At 39.4% G+C, this 14462-nt stretch overlaps 1 protein-coding gene across 14 annotated transcripts in view; it reads right to left on the bottom strand.

Moving 5' to 3' along the window:
* The window catches only part of OXR1 (oxidation resistance 1), a 341306-nt gene that overhangs the window by 30425 nt on the left and 296419 nt on the right, over positions 1-14462 (bottom strand). For 13 of the 14 annotated variants that reach the window (XM_029062165.1, XM_039911838.1, XM_029062172.2 and 10 more), the window contains 2 exons: positions 7623-7791; positions 6465-6627 (listed from right to left, as the gene is read on the bottom strand). In XM_029062165.1, coding sequence (XP_028917998.1) covers positions 6465-6627; positions 7623-7791 — 332 coding nt within the window. Of the gene's footprint in view, positions 1-822; positions 955-6464; positions 6628-7622; positions 7792-14462 lie in introns of those variants that run through there. The other variant, XM_007663660.4, reaches the window with a different exon arrangement.

The following is a 14462-nucleotide window of genomic DNA, read 5'->3' as shown; positions in this document are numbered from 1 at the left end:
CAGTTCCCTTAACTACAATGTGAGAATTCAATACCTGTTCTCTCTCTCCTACTTAGACTGTTGAAGCACCATGCGGGACCTGATTCTCTTCTTTTTACCTCCATGTTTAGTACAGTGCTTGACATGTAGTAAGCGCTTAACAAATAACACAAATCTTTACCATTCTGAATGGAATGGTGTATTTATTTATGTGATTCCACGTAACAGTTTTGGAAAAGTATTCCTGGTAACTTTATCATTCAGATGGATTTGGACATTTCCCTACCCCTCTCCTGAATAACCTTTCCTTAAAATTCCACATCTTCAGCTTTAAGAAAATTCCTTTTCATATAAATTTTAATCTATTTTCTCACAAAAAAGCTAAGTAAATTAAGATCTTTACACAATTCCTAGTGCACTTATCTTAAATTCTCCCAGAACCAAAGACAGCTCATAAATTTATTAATGAAGCTGTTAAAATGAACCAAGATATAAACAGAATAGGATAAACTCGAAGCATTGCTTAAATAAGAATATTTTCCCATAAACTTGAAAAACGGCATTTTCAAAGTTACACTGGAAACAATTCCAGAGTAAATAAGGATTGAGTCTTTTCTTGTTCATATAATCAAGCTAAACCAAATGGTTTTTTTTAGAAAAACAGAATGGATGAACTTTTTTTAAATGCAGAGACAAGGCAAAATCACTGCAACTTAACTGAATTATGAAATGTGACATTCTCTACAGGTATTTTATGCTCAGACTTTCACAGACACGTTTTGCTCAGTGTCACAGCAAGAATATTAAGAAAATGAGAAATGAAAATATTTTAGTGGAATTTACCAGATTATATTTATGATTCACTGGTTGGCTTCTTTCCTTCTTCTCATACCAGAGACGAGACATTTCCCTTTTAAGACAAATTAAGTGAAGCTAAAAAGTGCAGAAAAGCTGTTCCGAAAACCATTCTCTCCGCAACCAATTCTAGGCACAACCAGAGCCCTACTCTGATGACAAAACAGCTTGCTAGATACAGAGATTTGACAGACAAGACAAACAGCTAATCAGTGAGTGGCATCCAGAGCCCAGCCAGTTCTGAACGGTGGCAACATGAAGGAGGTAGGGTTTCTCATATTCAAGTTTGTTTGCCGTATGCACAATTCTTTAAGAGCAAAAGGCTAAACGGTTTAAAGAGACAGACAGTCATTTCCAAATACCTTGCCAAACCTCTTAAATGGAACCATTCTACATCGACATAGTAAAAAGATCTCCCAGAATCATCCCAAATCAGCACTTCACACATTCTAAATCCACAAAAACATAAATATCAATCAATGGCATTTATTGAGCACTTACTATGTGCAGAGCACTGCATTAAATGCTTGGGGGAATAGAGTACAACAGGATTAGCAGTTACGCTCCCTGCCCATATACAGCTTACAGTCTACAGGGAAAGATGGACATTAATATAAATACATAATTTAAATATATCAAAATTAATAAATACATATTTTTTAGTTATGTACATAGCATTGTAGGGTCGGGGGTGTGAATATCAAACACCTAAAGGTCACAGATTCCAAGTACATAGATGGAGGGACAAAAAGAGGGCTTAAGGGGGAAGGCCTTAAGTTATCGTCTACATATAGAGGAGGAGGGAGTTCCAGGCTAGGGGGATGATGTGGGAAAGGGGTCAGTGGCGAGACAGATGAGATCAGGGCATGGTGAGTAAGTTGGTGTTAGGGGAATGCCATCAGTATAAAAGATAATATTCTATGCACTTGTCTGAACAAAAGAGATTAATAAAAGAGGGTGTAATACTACAATGTTCTTAGAGCAGAAATAAAGCACTGAAACAAAGCCCTCAAATTGACTATATTCCAATTAACTGAATAAAGCATATTTACTTTCCAATAATGCACTGCATCACATATTTGGTGTACCAGAGAAGCAATGTGACATAGCAGAAGAAGTACAGGCCCGGGAGGCGGGAGATCTGGATTCTAGTTCCGGCTCAGCCACTTGCCTGCAGTATGAACTTTGGCATCTCACTTAACTTCTCTGGCACTCAATTTCCTCATCTATAAAACATACACAAAATACCTTTTCTCCCTCCTGCTGCAACTATGAACCTTAAGTGGGACAGGGACTGTGATCAATCTGCTTACATCGTAGCTAACCCAGTACTTAGTATGGGGTTTGGCAATAAGCACTTTAGTGCTATTATTATCATTATCATTATTATTATTCCATTTGAGCTCCCCTTGGAAGGCTAAATGGGCTGAGTATTTGGTAAATTTTCTTGGCCAACTACATGAAGAAAATCTGACCCTGTTCACAGTAAGTGACAGTGCTGTTGGCCTCACAGACTGTGGGAATGAGTCAGGAATACATTCTTCAAGGTATTTCTTTGTTGTCAGTGATTTGAGGCTTCTGGTAATTAGATACCTGTGACATCATTATCGAGGCAGCCTCCAGTGCCTAGTACTACCCTCTAGCCACCCAGGAGTACTATTGCTATTGTTCTTGTCTGTCCGTCTCCCCCAATTAGACTGTAAGCCCGTCAAAAGGCAGGGACTGTCTCTATCTGTTACCGATTTGTATATTCCAAGCGCTTAGTACAGTGCTCTGCACCGTAGTATAGTGGAAAGAGCGCGGGCTTGGGAGTCAGAGTTCATGGGTTCGAATCCCAGCTCTGCCACTTGCCAGCTGTGTGACTTTGGGCAAGTCACTTAACTTCTCTGTGCCTCAGTTACATCATCTGTAAAAGGGGGATGAAGACTGTGAGCCTCACATGGGACAACCTGATTACCTTGTATCCCCCAGCGCTTAGAACAGTGCTTTGCACATAGTAAGCGCTTAACAAATACCACCATTTATTATTAGAGAAGCAGCGTGGCTCAGTGGAAAGAGCATGGGCTTTAGAGTCAGAGGTCATGAGTTCGAATCCCAGCTCTGCCACTTGTCAGCTGTGTGACTGTGGGCAAGTCACTTAACTTCTCTGGGCCTCAGTTACCTCACCTGTAAAATGGGGATTAAGATTGTGAGCCCCATGTGGGACAACCTGATTCCCCCGTGTCTCCCCCAGCGCTTAGAACAGTGCTCTGCACATAGTAAGCGCTTAACAAATACCAACATTATTATTATTATTATAGTAAGCGCTCAATAAATACTATGGAATGAATAATCTGAAGTACAGGTTTAACGATTCCCTGCAATAAAATCTACCTATTAGAAGTCCTTGCTAAATGTCACCAACAGCCAAGTACCATGATAGTTAACCATCTTTGCCAGGCCCAAGATTGTTAAGTGGAAAGAGATGCAGCCTACAGCTTTACCGAAATAAATAGGGCAGTCCTACCTGGCTCATGATAAAATACAGAAGGAAGGGCAGAAAGAGGAAGAGAAAGCTGTCTCTCATTTTTAAAGGGGGTACTAAGGACATTGAGATAATACTATCCCTGAGTGCAGGTGTGACTGAAAAGAAAATCCCTTCTACATATTCTGGAATGTATAGTTAGCATCTTGTCACATTGAAGACCAGTTGTTTGTCAATTTCCTTCTTGGAGGCCTGATCTTCCTGAAAAGCAGAAACAGCAAAGAGAAGAAGAAAATTCCTGGGGAGTTTGAGAAAGGAGTTTCCATTTAAATTAGCCACAGCAAAAGGAGCTGATGATGGCTAAAGAAACCTCACCCATCTCCCTAACCTGAATCCCACTCTCCCTAATGAACAGGGAGGAGAAGAGGAGCAGATAGTAGAAGAGGGGTAGAATGCCTGACAGCAGCAGAGACAGGTTGAAGATGGACAGCAGCTACTGACCGCCCAATAAGGGGTCCTCAAACTTGAGTAATGTGAACACTGGATAAAGGCACTAGAGGAAAGCCTGTCTAGGTTGGAGTCTATTTTAAGAGGAACCATGGTAATCAATGGGCACATGGCTTCGGTCTCTGAAGGAAGCAATAAACAGTTTTAACAAGAACTTTCTGTACACAATTTCTAAGGGACTGTGGTTGTGCACCAATCTATTTGGAAACACAATAGGAACCAAATAGGAAACACAGGCAAAGAGGAAAAAACATTTCACATCAATAGTGTCAGTTTAGAATCCAAAGGACAAATCTCCCTTTTCTCTCTCCTTCCCTCCCTCTCCCCCCACACCCACACGGCTCACACAGATTCCTGACAGGCTGATGTGCCATGAGGTGTCAGGGCTGGTAACTTCTCTATTGCATTTTTAATGCCTTCAAATCACATAAATGTACTAGAAAGTTAGCTGGACTACTCCAGCTCAAAACATTTCAAGGGTGCAAATTCACCAGGATTCCCCCCATGACCATCTGCCTCAGGTCCTTTGGGGAGGGGAGATTGGAATGAGATTTCCAGCCCTTTGAGACAGTCTTGAAACCAGCTCTACCTTTGGGGCTCTCCAGGCTCGATGGGGAAAGTGTTCCAGGGCATTCTGATCAATTTATAGCAGGGCCTAAAATGGAGCCAGCCTGCTTCTGTCCAATCTCCAGGACAATATCTACCCAAATATGACTAGAAGTCTGTAAGATGTCCAGATAGATGTACTCCACCCTTGTACAGAATGGAGGTGAGGCAAATTTTACTTGACTTTCCATGCTAGCCACAGGTCAGAGTGGCTCTCCTGCACCCACCTCAGCTCTCATCAGATTCCTCCAAATTGGAGAGGACAAACAATCTAGATAACTAGACAAATAACTAGAGAAACATACTCATTAGCATGAGTATGACAAAGTAATCGGTGTATTCCATAGTTTTTCCATACTTTTTTTTCTTTTGAACTATGAGTGAGGCATTGCAATGAGTAAGTTTTCCTCAAAACAAAGTTTTCCAATTATGTAATGTACAAAGTACTTAATGCCATAACTCAGTATAGGAAAGCTGGATGTATTGGTTACTCATAAGAACATGGAGGATACTGACTGCTTTTTAGAAGCAGATGTGACCATTTCCATTCACTTATAATCTATCTGTTCTAGGTCTAACAGGACTTGAAACACAAAGGCTTGTAAAAAGAGGAACTTTTTATGTACTCTAAGAGATGCACATTTAGGGCATTTCAAGATAGACCTATAAAATGGTAAAATTTGCATATTAATGAACCCTAGAAGGTCATAGGTTCTCATTCCGGCTCCCCAACTTGTCTGCTGTGTGACCTAGGACAAATCGCTTCACTTCTCTTTTCTTCAGTTCCCTCATTTGTAAAATGAGGATTGAGACTGTGAGCTCCAAGTGGGACTGGGACTATGTCCAACCCTATTTGATTATATCCACCTCAGCACTTAGTACAATGCCTGGCACATAGTAAGCACTTAACAAATACCACAGTTATCATTATTATCTTTGACTTTTTTCTGTGTATAGTATATGCAGTGAATTGGCCCACACATTTCAAAACAAAATTACAAGTGCAAATTCTGTTTTATAAATAATGCATGTTGTCTTGCACAGCAAAACAGAAACAGTTACATGATTTTATCATTACAGGTTGATGATAGCATTTGAGTATCTAATGCATATTATCTATTGCAGAACGCAGGAAGAAATTGGTCCAAGCATAAAGCAAGCTAAAATGATTTACTAATGGAATTGGATTATAATTTTTACTTTACAAAAATCAAAACTATTCAAAATGCAACGTACATTCTATAAAACTGTTACCCTCATTTAAAGAGGTCTACTCTATAAAATTTCTATGAGGAAAGACATGTCTTACGCTGTAATGACGTAGTATGTAAAGCTAGTGCAATATTAGATAAGAGTTCAAGCAACACGCGATGAGATTAAAAACATTTCAACCAGATTCATTTTACTGCTCTTCAAAATGAATGGCCCCCTCTTCAAACACTCATATAATTTAGATGATGCATCTGTTGCAAATGAGAATCACTAATCTATAGAAACATTTCAATTTATGATCTGGATCACATTTTTAATTTTCATTATTTTTTTCCCCTCCATGCCTTATGTCTTTCAAAACCAGGATAATTAGATTTAATTCATGGGACTCTGTGCTAGTGCTCAACGACATGAAAATACTAAAATGTACTCCCTTCAAAAAGTTCCCACCACCATGGATAAATTAGAATTTAAACAAAAAGAAATATTGAATAAATATGCAGATGATACCACATACTTAATGTCTTTTCCTCTCCACATTCATTGCCTTTATACTCTAAACAATGACAGGAGCAAATAGCCACTAAGTTGCAGGTACTCTCACCGATACAGGAACTTTTTCTTCAAGCATTTAATACTATTACAGTAAAAATGTTAAAATGTACATTACCACTGTACTGATAACTGGTCCGATTACGGCAAAAGTGAAAGGATAGCAAAATAATTAAGGTTAAAACAGATTGAATGAAAATATATACTTCATTTAAATAGGAATATTTTATGAACTTATCACCTGAACATTTACAATTGTAAACTAGCAAAAATTTCGATCTTTCCTTACCTCCCATTCTCTAGCTGCACCTTCACTGGTAGAATCCTCATTAGGTTCAGGTTCTTCAATCTTTTTAACCACTATAAATCCAGGTTCTCTAGTAAATTCTCCAGTATCTTCTGCATATATCTCTGGACTCCACTGAATGAAGAAGGCATACAAATGGTCGGTCCTGTGAATGAAAGAGAGGAAAGGATACACAATGGTCAGACCAATTTAGCTGAATTTTGATTGAATCAACCAATCAATGGTAATTATTGAGTGCTTACTTTGCATAGCACTGCACTACGCACTATGATATGTCACTGGATATTAATGTTCCAGATCACATTTTTGATTTTCATTATTTTTTTTTTTCTGACATGCTTTCTGATCAAAATGGGAAGTTCAGGTGACCTATCTACCTGGCCAAAATTCCAGAGACAAAGAAATAATTTCCATTTTGTTGAAAAGGAAACAAATTGAAATAACTGTAATAAATTGAAACAACTGAAAATCATCATCAGTGGATCCCTACTCCTAGATACTATATTATCAAGACTATGGAACTACATGTAGTGGCATAAATATTCACATATTCCTCAATTATTTACAAATCATTTTAAACCATTTTTGGCCTAATCAGACACTGAGTTCAATATATAAAAACATAACATTACTATAAACTCACTGCTGATACATACCAAATACGCAGAGCAAGTAACCAGAATACAAATCAGAGACTCCCAGTACAAAAATGACCACTAATAAGTCAGGCATTGAAAGTTGCATCAACTTTTTCAGGCCAAATACAAAATTATTTCTATTAAGTCCATTGAATTGTTGAGCAAAGTCAATAATATACGCTCCAGAAAGCCTACCATTTAGACTGTAGGAATTCCCAAAATGTATGTATTATACACACGCATTCTTCCAATTTAAATAAAATTCAACTAAATGAAATCGTAGTTCATCTACAATTAAATAACCAATAGCTTTGTCTCAATCATTAAAGAATTCAAAGGCATTGGAAAGGAAAGACTTTTTAGTGCCATTAATAACATGCTAAAAGAAATGTTAGCAAGGAATTCATCTTAAGAAACTTTGTATTCTACTACTCCCATGGAGCAAAAAGGATACACAAATTGGAAAAAAATTCAACAATTTTCTAATAAATTACTTTTTCACCTTTCATGTGGTACAGCAAACCAGTATTCATGTTTCTTATCTCTCTGTGCATACTGCTGCATTGTTGCACTTGCTTGAGATACAAAGGTTTTTCTCATTGGTTTCCCAACCCTGAGACAGAGGAATTTATGTAATCGATGTCTTCTCTTCTCTTTCAGTAGAGCAGACCCTAAAATTGAGAAACAAGAAAAGCAAATCCAATCACAAACAATTTACTCTAATACTTAGGTTGGGTGTCTCCTTCCAAATTCAAGCATATTCAGTGTGGAAAACCATTTAAGTTTTATATATAGTCTAACTGATGGCACTTTAAAATAACAAACATCCATCCCAAAGAATCATATTCCATACATTTCATCATAATTTCCTAACACCTTGCTGCTTCTCTTAAACATCCATCCACATTAAGCACCTAAATGTACTGAAAATGTAATTACTTAAATACACACAAAGACAGAAATTCTTCATAGAGTGAAAAGGAATAAAAAAGTTTTGCACATGTCCAAGTATACCTCCAAATATTATGAAAATTTGGCCCAAGTGGTGCATTCAGAGTGTGCACAACTTTGAAGGCATATGAATTCAACATTTTTATTTGCTTTAATCCAATTTGTTTTATTTCTGACCTTCCTTCTTGAACAGTTTCAACTCTACTTCCTGTCTTTGCCATATACATGCCATTCTATAGTGGGACTGTTTTCTGGAATCACAAATGAACAAAAATGAGCCTTGTGAATTATATGCCCTTAGGTAATAGCTCAATAAGTGTAGAAGAAAATAAAATTCTTCTAAAACAAAATTATTACTACTAATAATTAAAAAAAACTGTGTACCAAGTACTAAAGTAAGCGCTGAAGTAAATTCAAGATAATCAGGTTGGACACAGTAGGATTTACACCCCCCCCCATTTTACAGATGAAGAAAATGAAGCAAAAAGAAATTACCTGCTCAATGCCATATGACACACAATTATTAGTATTATTATCATTAATATTATAAGTGGCAGAGCCGGGATTAGATCCCAGGTCCTCTGACTCTCAGGCCCTAGCTGTTATCACTAGGCCACTGTAATTCTTCCTAAATAGTATTTCCACTTCAAACTTCTTTCCCACAGTGAGGGTTCTATTTCAAGCTCTAAATATCTTGTGTATGCAGCATGGTTTAGGGGAAGGAGACAGGCCTGTGAGACAGAGGACCTAGGTTCTAATCATGGCAATGACACGTCTCTGCTGTGTGATCTTGGGCAAGTCATAACTTCTCTGTGCCTGCTTCCTCAATTGTAAAATGGGGATTTGATCCTACTCCCTCCTACTTAAAATATGAGCCCCATGAGGGACATGGATTGTGCCAATCCCAGCATTTAGTACAGTGCTTAGCACATAGGAAGACTTTAACAAGTAACATTAATATTATTATTATGACTAGACAACTTCATCATAGCTTCAACTATCCCGCTTAGGCTAGCTATTCTACTATTGAGGAGCATTTGTCATGCAAGTAAGTCTTTTCACTTATTTTTCTTTTCTCACTACACCATCCTCCTTACTCTCTCCCAACCACATGCTCTACCCAATTTTAATCTTATTAACCTTATTTCCTGTGGGCACCCTGAGCCCTCCCCCACTGCCTACTGGTTCAACCCTACCTGGCTCTTTAAAAATCAATTTGTCCCACTCTACCTGGCCTGTCCCTTTCTTTCTGGGGAGATCTCTTGCCCAGGATGTTCCAAAAGCCCAGAATGGTAAATGTTTGCCTTAGCTGAGTCACTGTCCTGACTGTTCATCTTCCTTCTCTTGACCACTGTTTAAATCAATCCTAAGTAGGATTGATTTATTATATATAATAATATATAATGTAATAGTAATATAATATGTATATACATATATATAATAATAAATAGTATTTATTGAGCATTTACTGCATGCAGACTGCCCTCTCAAATATCACAAATGATCTCCTTGCCAAATCCAATGGTCTCAAATTCCATTCTAGTCCTCCTAAACCTCTCAGCTGCATTGAGACATTGCTGACCACCTCCGTCTCCTGGAAACAATATCCAATCTCAGCTTCACTGACACTGTCCTTTCCTGCTTTTCCTCTTATCTCTCTGGCCACTCATTCTCAGTTTCTTTTGCAGGCTCCTGCTCTGTCTCCCACCCCCTAACTTTTGGGAGTTCTTCAAGGTTCAGTTCTGGGTTCCCTTCTATTCTCCATCTACACCCACTCCCTTGGAGAACACATTTGCTCCCATGGCTTCAACTACCACCCTATGTGGATGATATCAAATCTACATCAATGGCCCTTATCTTCCTCTCTGCCATCTAACATTTCCTCCCACCTTCAAGACATCTCTACCTTCCTGCCAACACCTCAAACTTAACATGTTCGAAACTGAACTGCTTATCTTCCCACCCAAACTCTGTCCTCCTCCTGACTTTCCCATCACTGTATGCACCACCACCACCCTTCCTATCTCATAAGCCTATATAACCTTGGTGTTATCCTCAACTTATCTCTCCCATTCAACCCACATATTCAATCTGTCACTACATCCCGTCGGTTGAACTTCAAAACGTCACTAAAATCCACCCTTTACTTTCCATCAAACCTGCTACCAAATTAGTCCAAGTATTTATCCTTTCCCACCTTGATTTCTGTATCCGCCTCCTTGCTGACCTCTCTACTTCCTGTCTCTCTCCACTAGTCCGGTCTGCTGCCCAGATCATTTTTCTACAAAAACATTCGGTCCATGTTTCCCCATTCCTTAAGGACCTCCAGTGGTTGCCCATCCACCTCCACATGAAACAGGAACTTCTTACCATCGGTTTTAACAGGCTTTCCCTAAATCCTCACTTCCTCTTCTCTCCACCCACTTCTTCGTCACCCAGTTGGATTTGATCCCTTTATTCACCTCTCCCTCAGCCTCACAGCACTTATAAGTTTCCCCTTAATTTATTCACATTCTCTCCTCCTCTTGACTGCTAGCTCGTTGTGGACAAGCAACATGTCTACGAACTGTGTTATACTGTACACCATTTACTCTCCCAAGTGCTTAGTAGAGTGTTCTGCACTCAGTATGAGCTCAATAGATCTAACTGATTGACAGAGGACTGACAGAGCAGTTGGGAGACTATGATACACTAGAGTTTAAAGATACGATCCCTGCCCGCAAGCAAAGAAGGACACTAGGGCACTAGAGGTAATCTATACAGTAAAAGTTGTTTTATTTAGCATTTACCCACTGGAAATCTCTAGTAACTGTCCCCTCAGATATACCATAATATAATATGTTTGATCTTTTGTGGGAAACACCTTTATCATAGATTTCTAATCAGTCACAGAGCATCAATTTCAAAATAATGATTGAAAATAAAATTAGCTTGGTCAGGTACAAAGTCCAAATACAGCTCAAGAGTTAATTATCAAGCAATCTGTAGAATGAATAACATTTATTTTGTTGGAAAATAAAGGACATTTTTCTAAGGTTGTTTTACTGATTAAACAGTAAACCTTCAATAAGACTGATTTTCATAGATTTTCCTTTTAAAGACATTCTGCTTAATAAAATTTGAACAGCTAAAGAACAACATATTTACAGTATATAAGCTATCCTTTGTTCATGATGGGAGACTTTATCAGTGAAATTTTACAGTTCAAAAGGGGGGAGTGGCTGTATGGCCTAGTGGAAAGAGCTTAGGTTTGGGAGCCAGAGGATCTGGGCTCTAATCCCAGCACTGCCATTTCCTTAACAATCAACCGTGTTTATTGAATGCTTACGCTGAGTAAGGCACTAGCCCGCACACTCTGCTCCTCTGCTGTTAACCTCCTCACTGTCGCGTTCTCGCCTGTCCTGCCGTCAACCCCTGGCCCACGTCCTACCTCTGGCCTGGAATGCCCTCCCTCCTCACATCTGCCAAACTAACTCTCTTCCCCTCTTCAAAGCCCTGAGAGCTCACCTCCTCCAGGAGGCCTTCCCAGACCTAGCACACCCTTTCTCTCTGCTCCTCCTCCCCTCCCCACTGCCCCTACTCCCTCCCTCTCCTCCATCCCCTTCCCCTCCCCACAGCACCTGTATATATCAATTACTCTATTTTATTAATGATGTGTATATATCTATAATTTTATTTATCTACTTTGATGGTATTGTTGCCTGTCTACTTGTTTGTTGACTGTCTCCCCCTTCTATACTGTGAGTCCGTTGTTGGGTAGGGATTGTCTCTATTCCCGAATTGCACTTTCCAAGCGCTTAGTACAGTGCTCTGCACACAGTAAGCACTCAAAAAATACGATTGAATGAATGTATTAGGGAAGTAGCATGGCTTAGTGGAAGGAGCACAGGATTGGGAGTCAGAGGTCATGGGTTCTAATCTTGATTCCACCACTTGTCAGCTGTATGACTTTGGCCAAGTCACTTAACTTCTCTGTGCCTCAGTTACCTCATCTGTAAAATGGGGATTAAGACCCCCATTAAGCCTGATAACCTAGTATCTATCCCAGTGCTTAGAACAGTGCTTGGCACATAGTAAGCTCTTAACAAGTACCATCATTACTATATTAACTGCTTGGGAGAATACAATACAAAAGAAATAGACACATTCCCTGCCCACAACGAGCTTACCATCTAGATGGGAAGACAGGCATTAATATAAATGAATTATGGATATGTAAGTAAATGCTGTGGAGCTGGGTGAGTGGTGAATAAAGGGAGGAAGCCAGGGTGATACAGGAGAGTGGGAAAAGAGAAAATGATCACTTAGCTGGGGAAGGCCTCTTGGAGATGTGTCTTGGGTAAGGCTATGAAGGTAAGGAGAGTAATTGTCTGTCGGATATGAAAAGGGAGAGTGCTCCAAGCCAGAGGCAGGATGTGGGTGAAAGGTTCGCGCAGAGATAGACAAGATCGAGGTACAGTGAGTAGGTTGGCATTAGAGGAGTGAAATGTGCAGGCTGGGTTGTAGTGGAGTAATGAAGTGATGTAGGAGTGAGCAAAGTGTTTGAGTACTTTAAAGCCAAAGGTAAGGCATTTCTGTTTGATGTGGAGGTGGATGGACAAATGGATGCACCACTTCTCTGCTGTGTGACCTTGGGCAAGTCACTTCACCTTTCTGGGACTAGTTACCTCCTCTGTAAAATGAGGATTGAGACTGTAAGCCCCACATGGGACAACCTGAGTATCTTGTAACTACCGCAGTGCTTAGAACAGTGCTTGGCACATAGTAAGCACTTAACAAATATCATCATCTTATTATTATTATTATTATGGGCAACCACTGAGGAGTGGGGGAAACAAGGACTGAACGTTTTTGTAGAAAATTGCTCTGGGCAGCGGAGTAAAGTATGGACTGCAGTGGGGAGAGACAGGATGTAGTAATCAAGACAGAATAAGTGTTTGGATTAACACACCAGCAGTTTGGATAGAGAGGAAAGGACGGATTTTACTGACATTCTGAAAGCTGAACTGACAGGAATTAGTGATAGATTGAATATGTAGATTGACTGAGAGAGAAGAGTCAAAGATAACGCCAAAGTTACATGTTTGTGAGACAGGAAAGACGGTGGTGCTGTTTATAGTGATGGGAAAGTCTGGGGGAGGACAGATAAAGAGTGGGAAGGGTGGGAAAATAAGGAGTTCTGTTTTGGATATGTTAAGTTTGAGGTGACAGGAGGACATTCAAGTATAGATGTCTTGAAAGCAGGAGGAAATGTGAGACTGCAGAGAGGGATAGAGATCAAGTCTGGAGATGTAAATTTGGGGATCATAACCATAGAGCTGGTAGTTGAAACCATGGGAGCGAATGATTCTCCAAGGACCTGAACATTGAGGGGGTAGAAGTCAGAGGAGGAGCACACAGAAGAGACTTAGATTGACTGGCCAGAGAGACAGGAGGAGAAACAGGAAAGGAAGGTGTCAAGGAAAGGTTGGATGATGAACCCAGGAGAAGAGTGTGGTTTAAGCTTCTATGTGAGCTTGAGCAAGTCACTAATCTTTCCTGCATTTAATGATAATAATGATGGTAATTGTTAAGTGCATATATATGCCAGACACTGTACTAAGCACAGGGGAGGATACAAACAAATCGAGTTGGACACAGTCCCTTTCCCACATGGGGCTCCTGGTGTCAATCCCCATTTTACAGATGAAGTAACAGACACAGAGAAGTGAATTGACTTGCCCAAGGTCACACAGCAGACATGTGGCAAAGCCAGGATTAGAACCTATAACCTTCGGACTCCCAGACCCATGCTCTAATCAATATGACATGATATTTCAGTTTCTTTATCAGCAAAATGGAGCCTCAAAATCTTACTTGGACAGTGAGCCCCACATGCGATAGGGTCTTTATCTGACCTGGTTAATTTGTACCCAATGCAGCATTTAGTACAGTTCTTGACATGTAGTAGGTGTTTAAATTCCTCAATTATTATTATTGTTAGCACTTATATACATGTTATTACCTTATTTATTTCAATGTCTCCCCCCTCTAGATAGCGAGCTCCTTGTGGGCAGAGAACACGTCTACCAATTCCATTTATTGCTCTGCACACAACAAGCGTTCAAATACGAGCAACCCGAGTGTTTAGCAGAATGGTCTGTACACAGGAAGTGCTCAATAAATATCACTGATATCATTATTATTAAAAAAAGATTTACCTTTCATTTAACATTTCCAGCACAGAATTAATGTTGCATTGAGATATTAAATCTGTATGCTCCAGACTGATCAGTTACCTGATCTGGAATACAATAATTACACATACTATTTTAATTCAGGACAATTTCACTTATCCTCTTGCCTTCCAATGAAATTTTTTCAGTGTACTGTTTCATACCCATGAATAACT

The sequence above is a fragment of the Ornithorhynchus anatinus genome, chromosome 4 (genome assembly GCF_004115215.2).
Source record: "Ornithorhynchus anatinus isolate Pmale09 chromosome 4, mOrnAna1.pri.v4, whole genome shotgun sequence".
In the NCBI taxonomy this organism is placed as follows: domain Eukaryota; kingdom Metazoa; phylum Chordata; class Mammalia; order Monotremata; family Ornithorhynchidae; genus Ornithorhynchus; species Ornithorhynchus anatinus.
The sequence above is the reverse complement of the archived record's forward strand: the minus strand, read 5'-3'. Positions and strand labels throughout refer to the sequence as shown.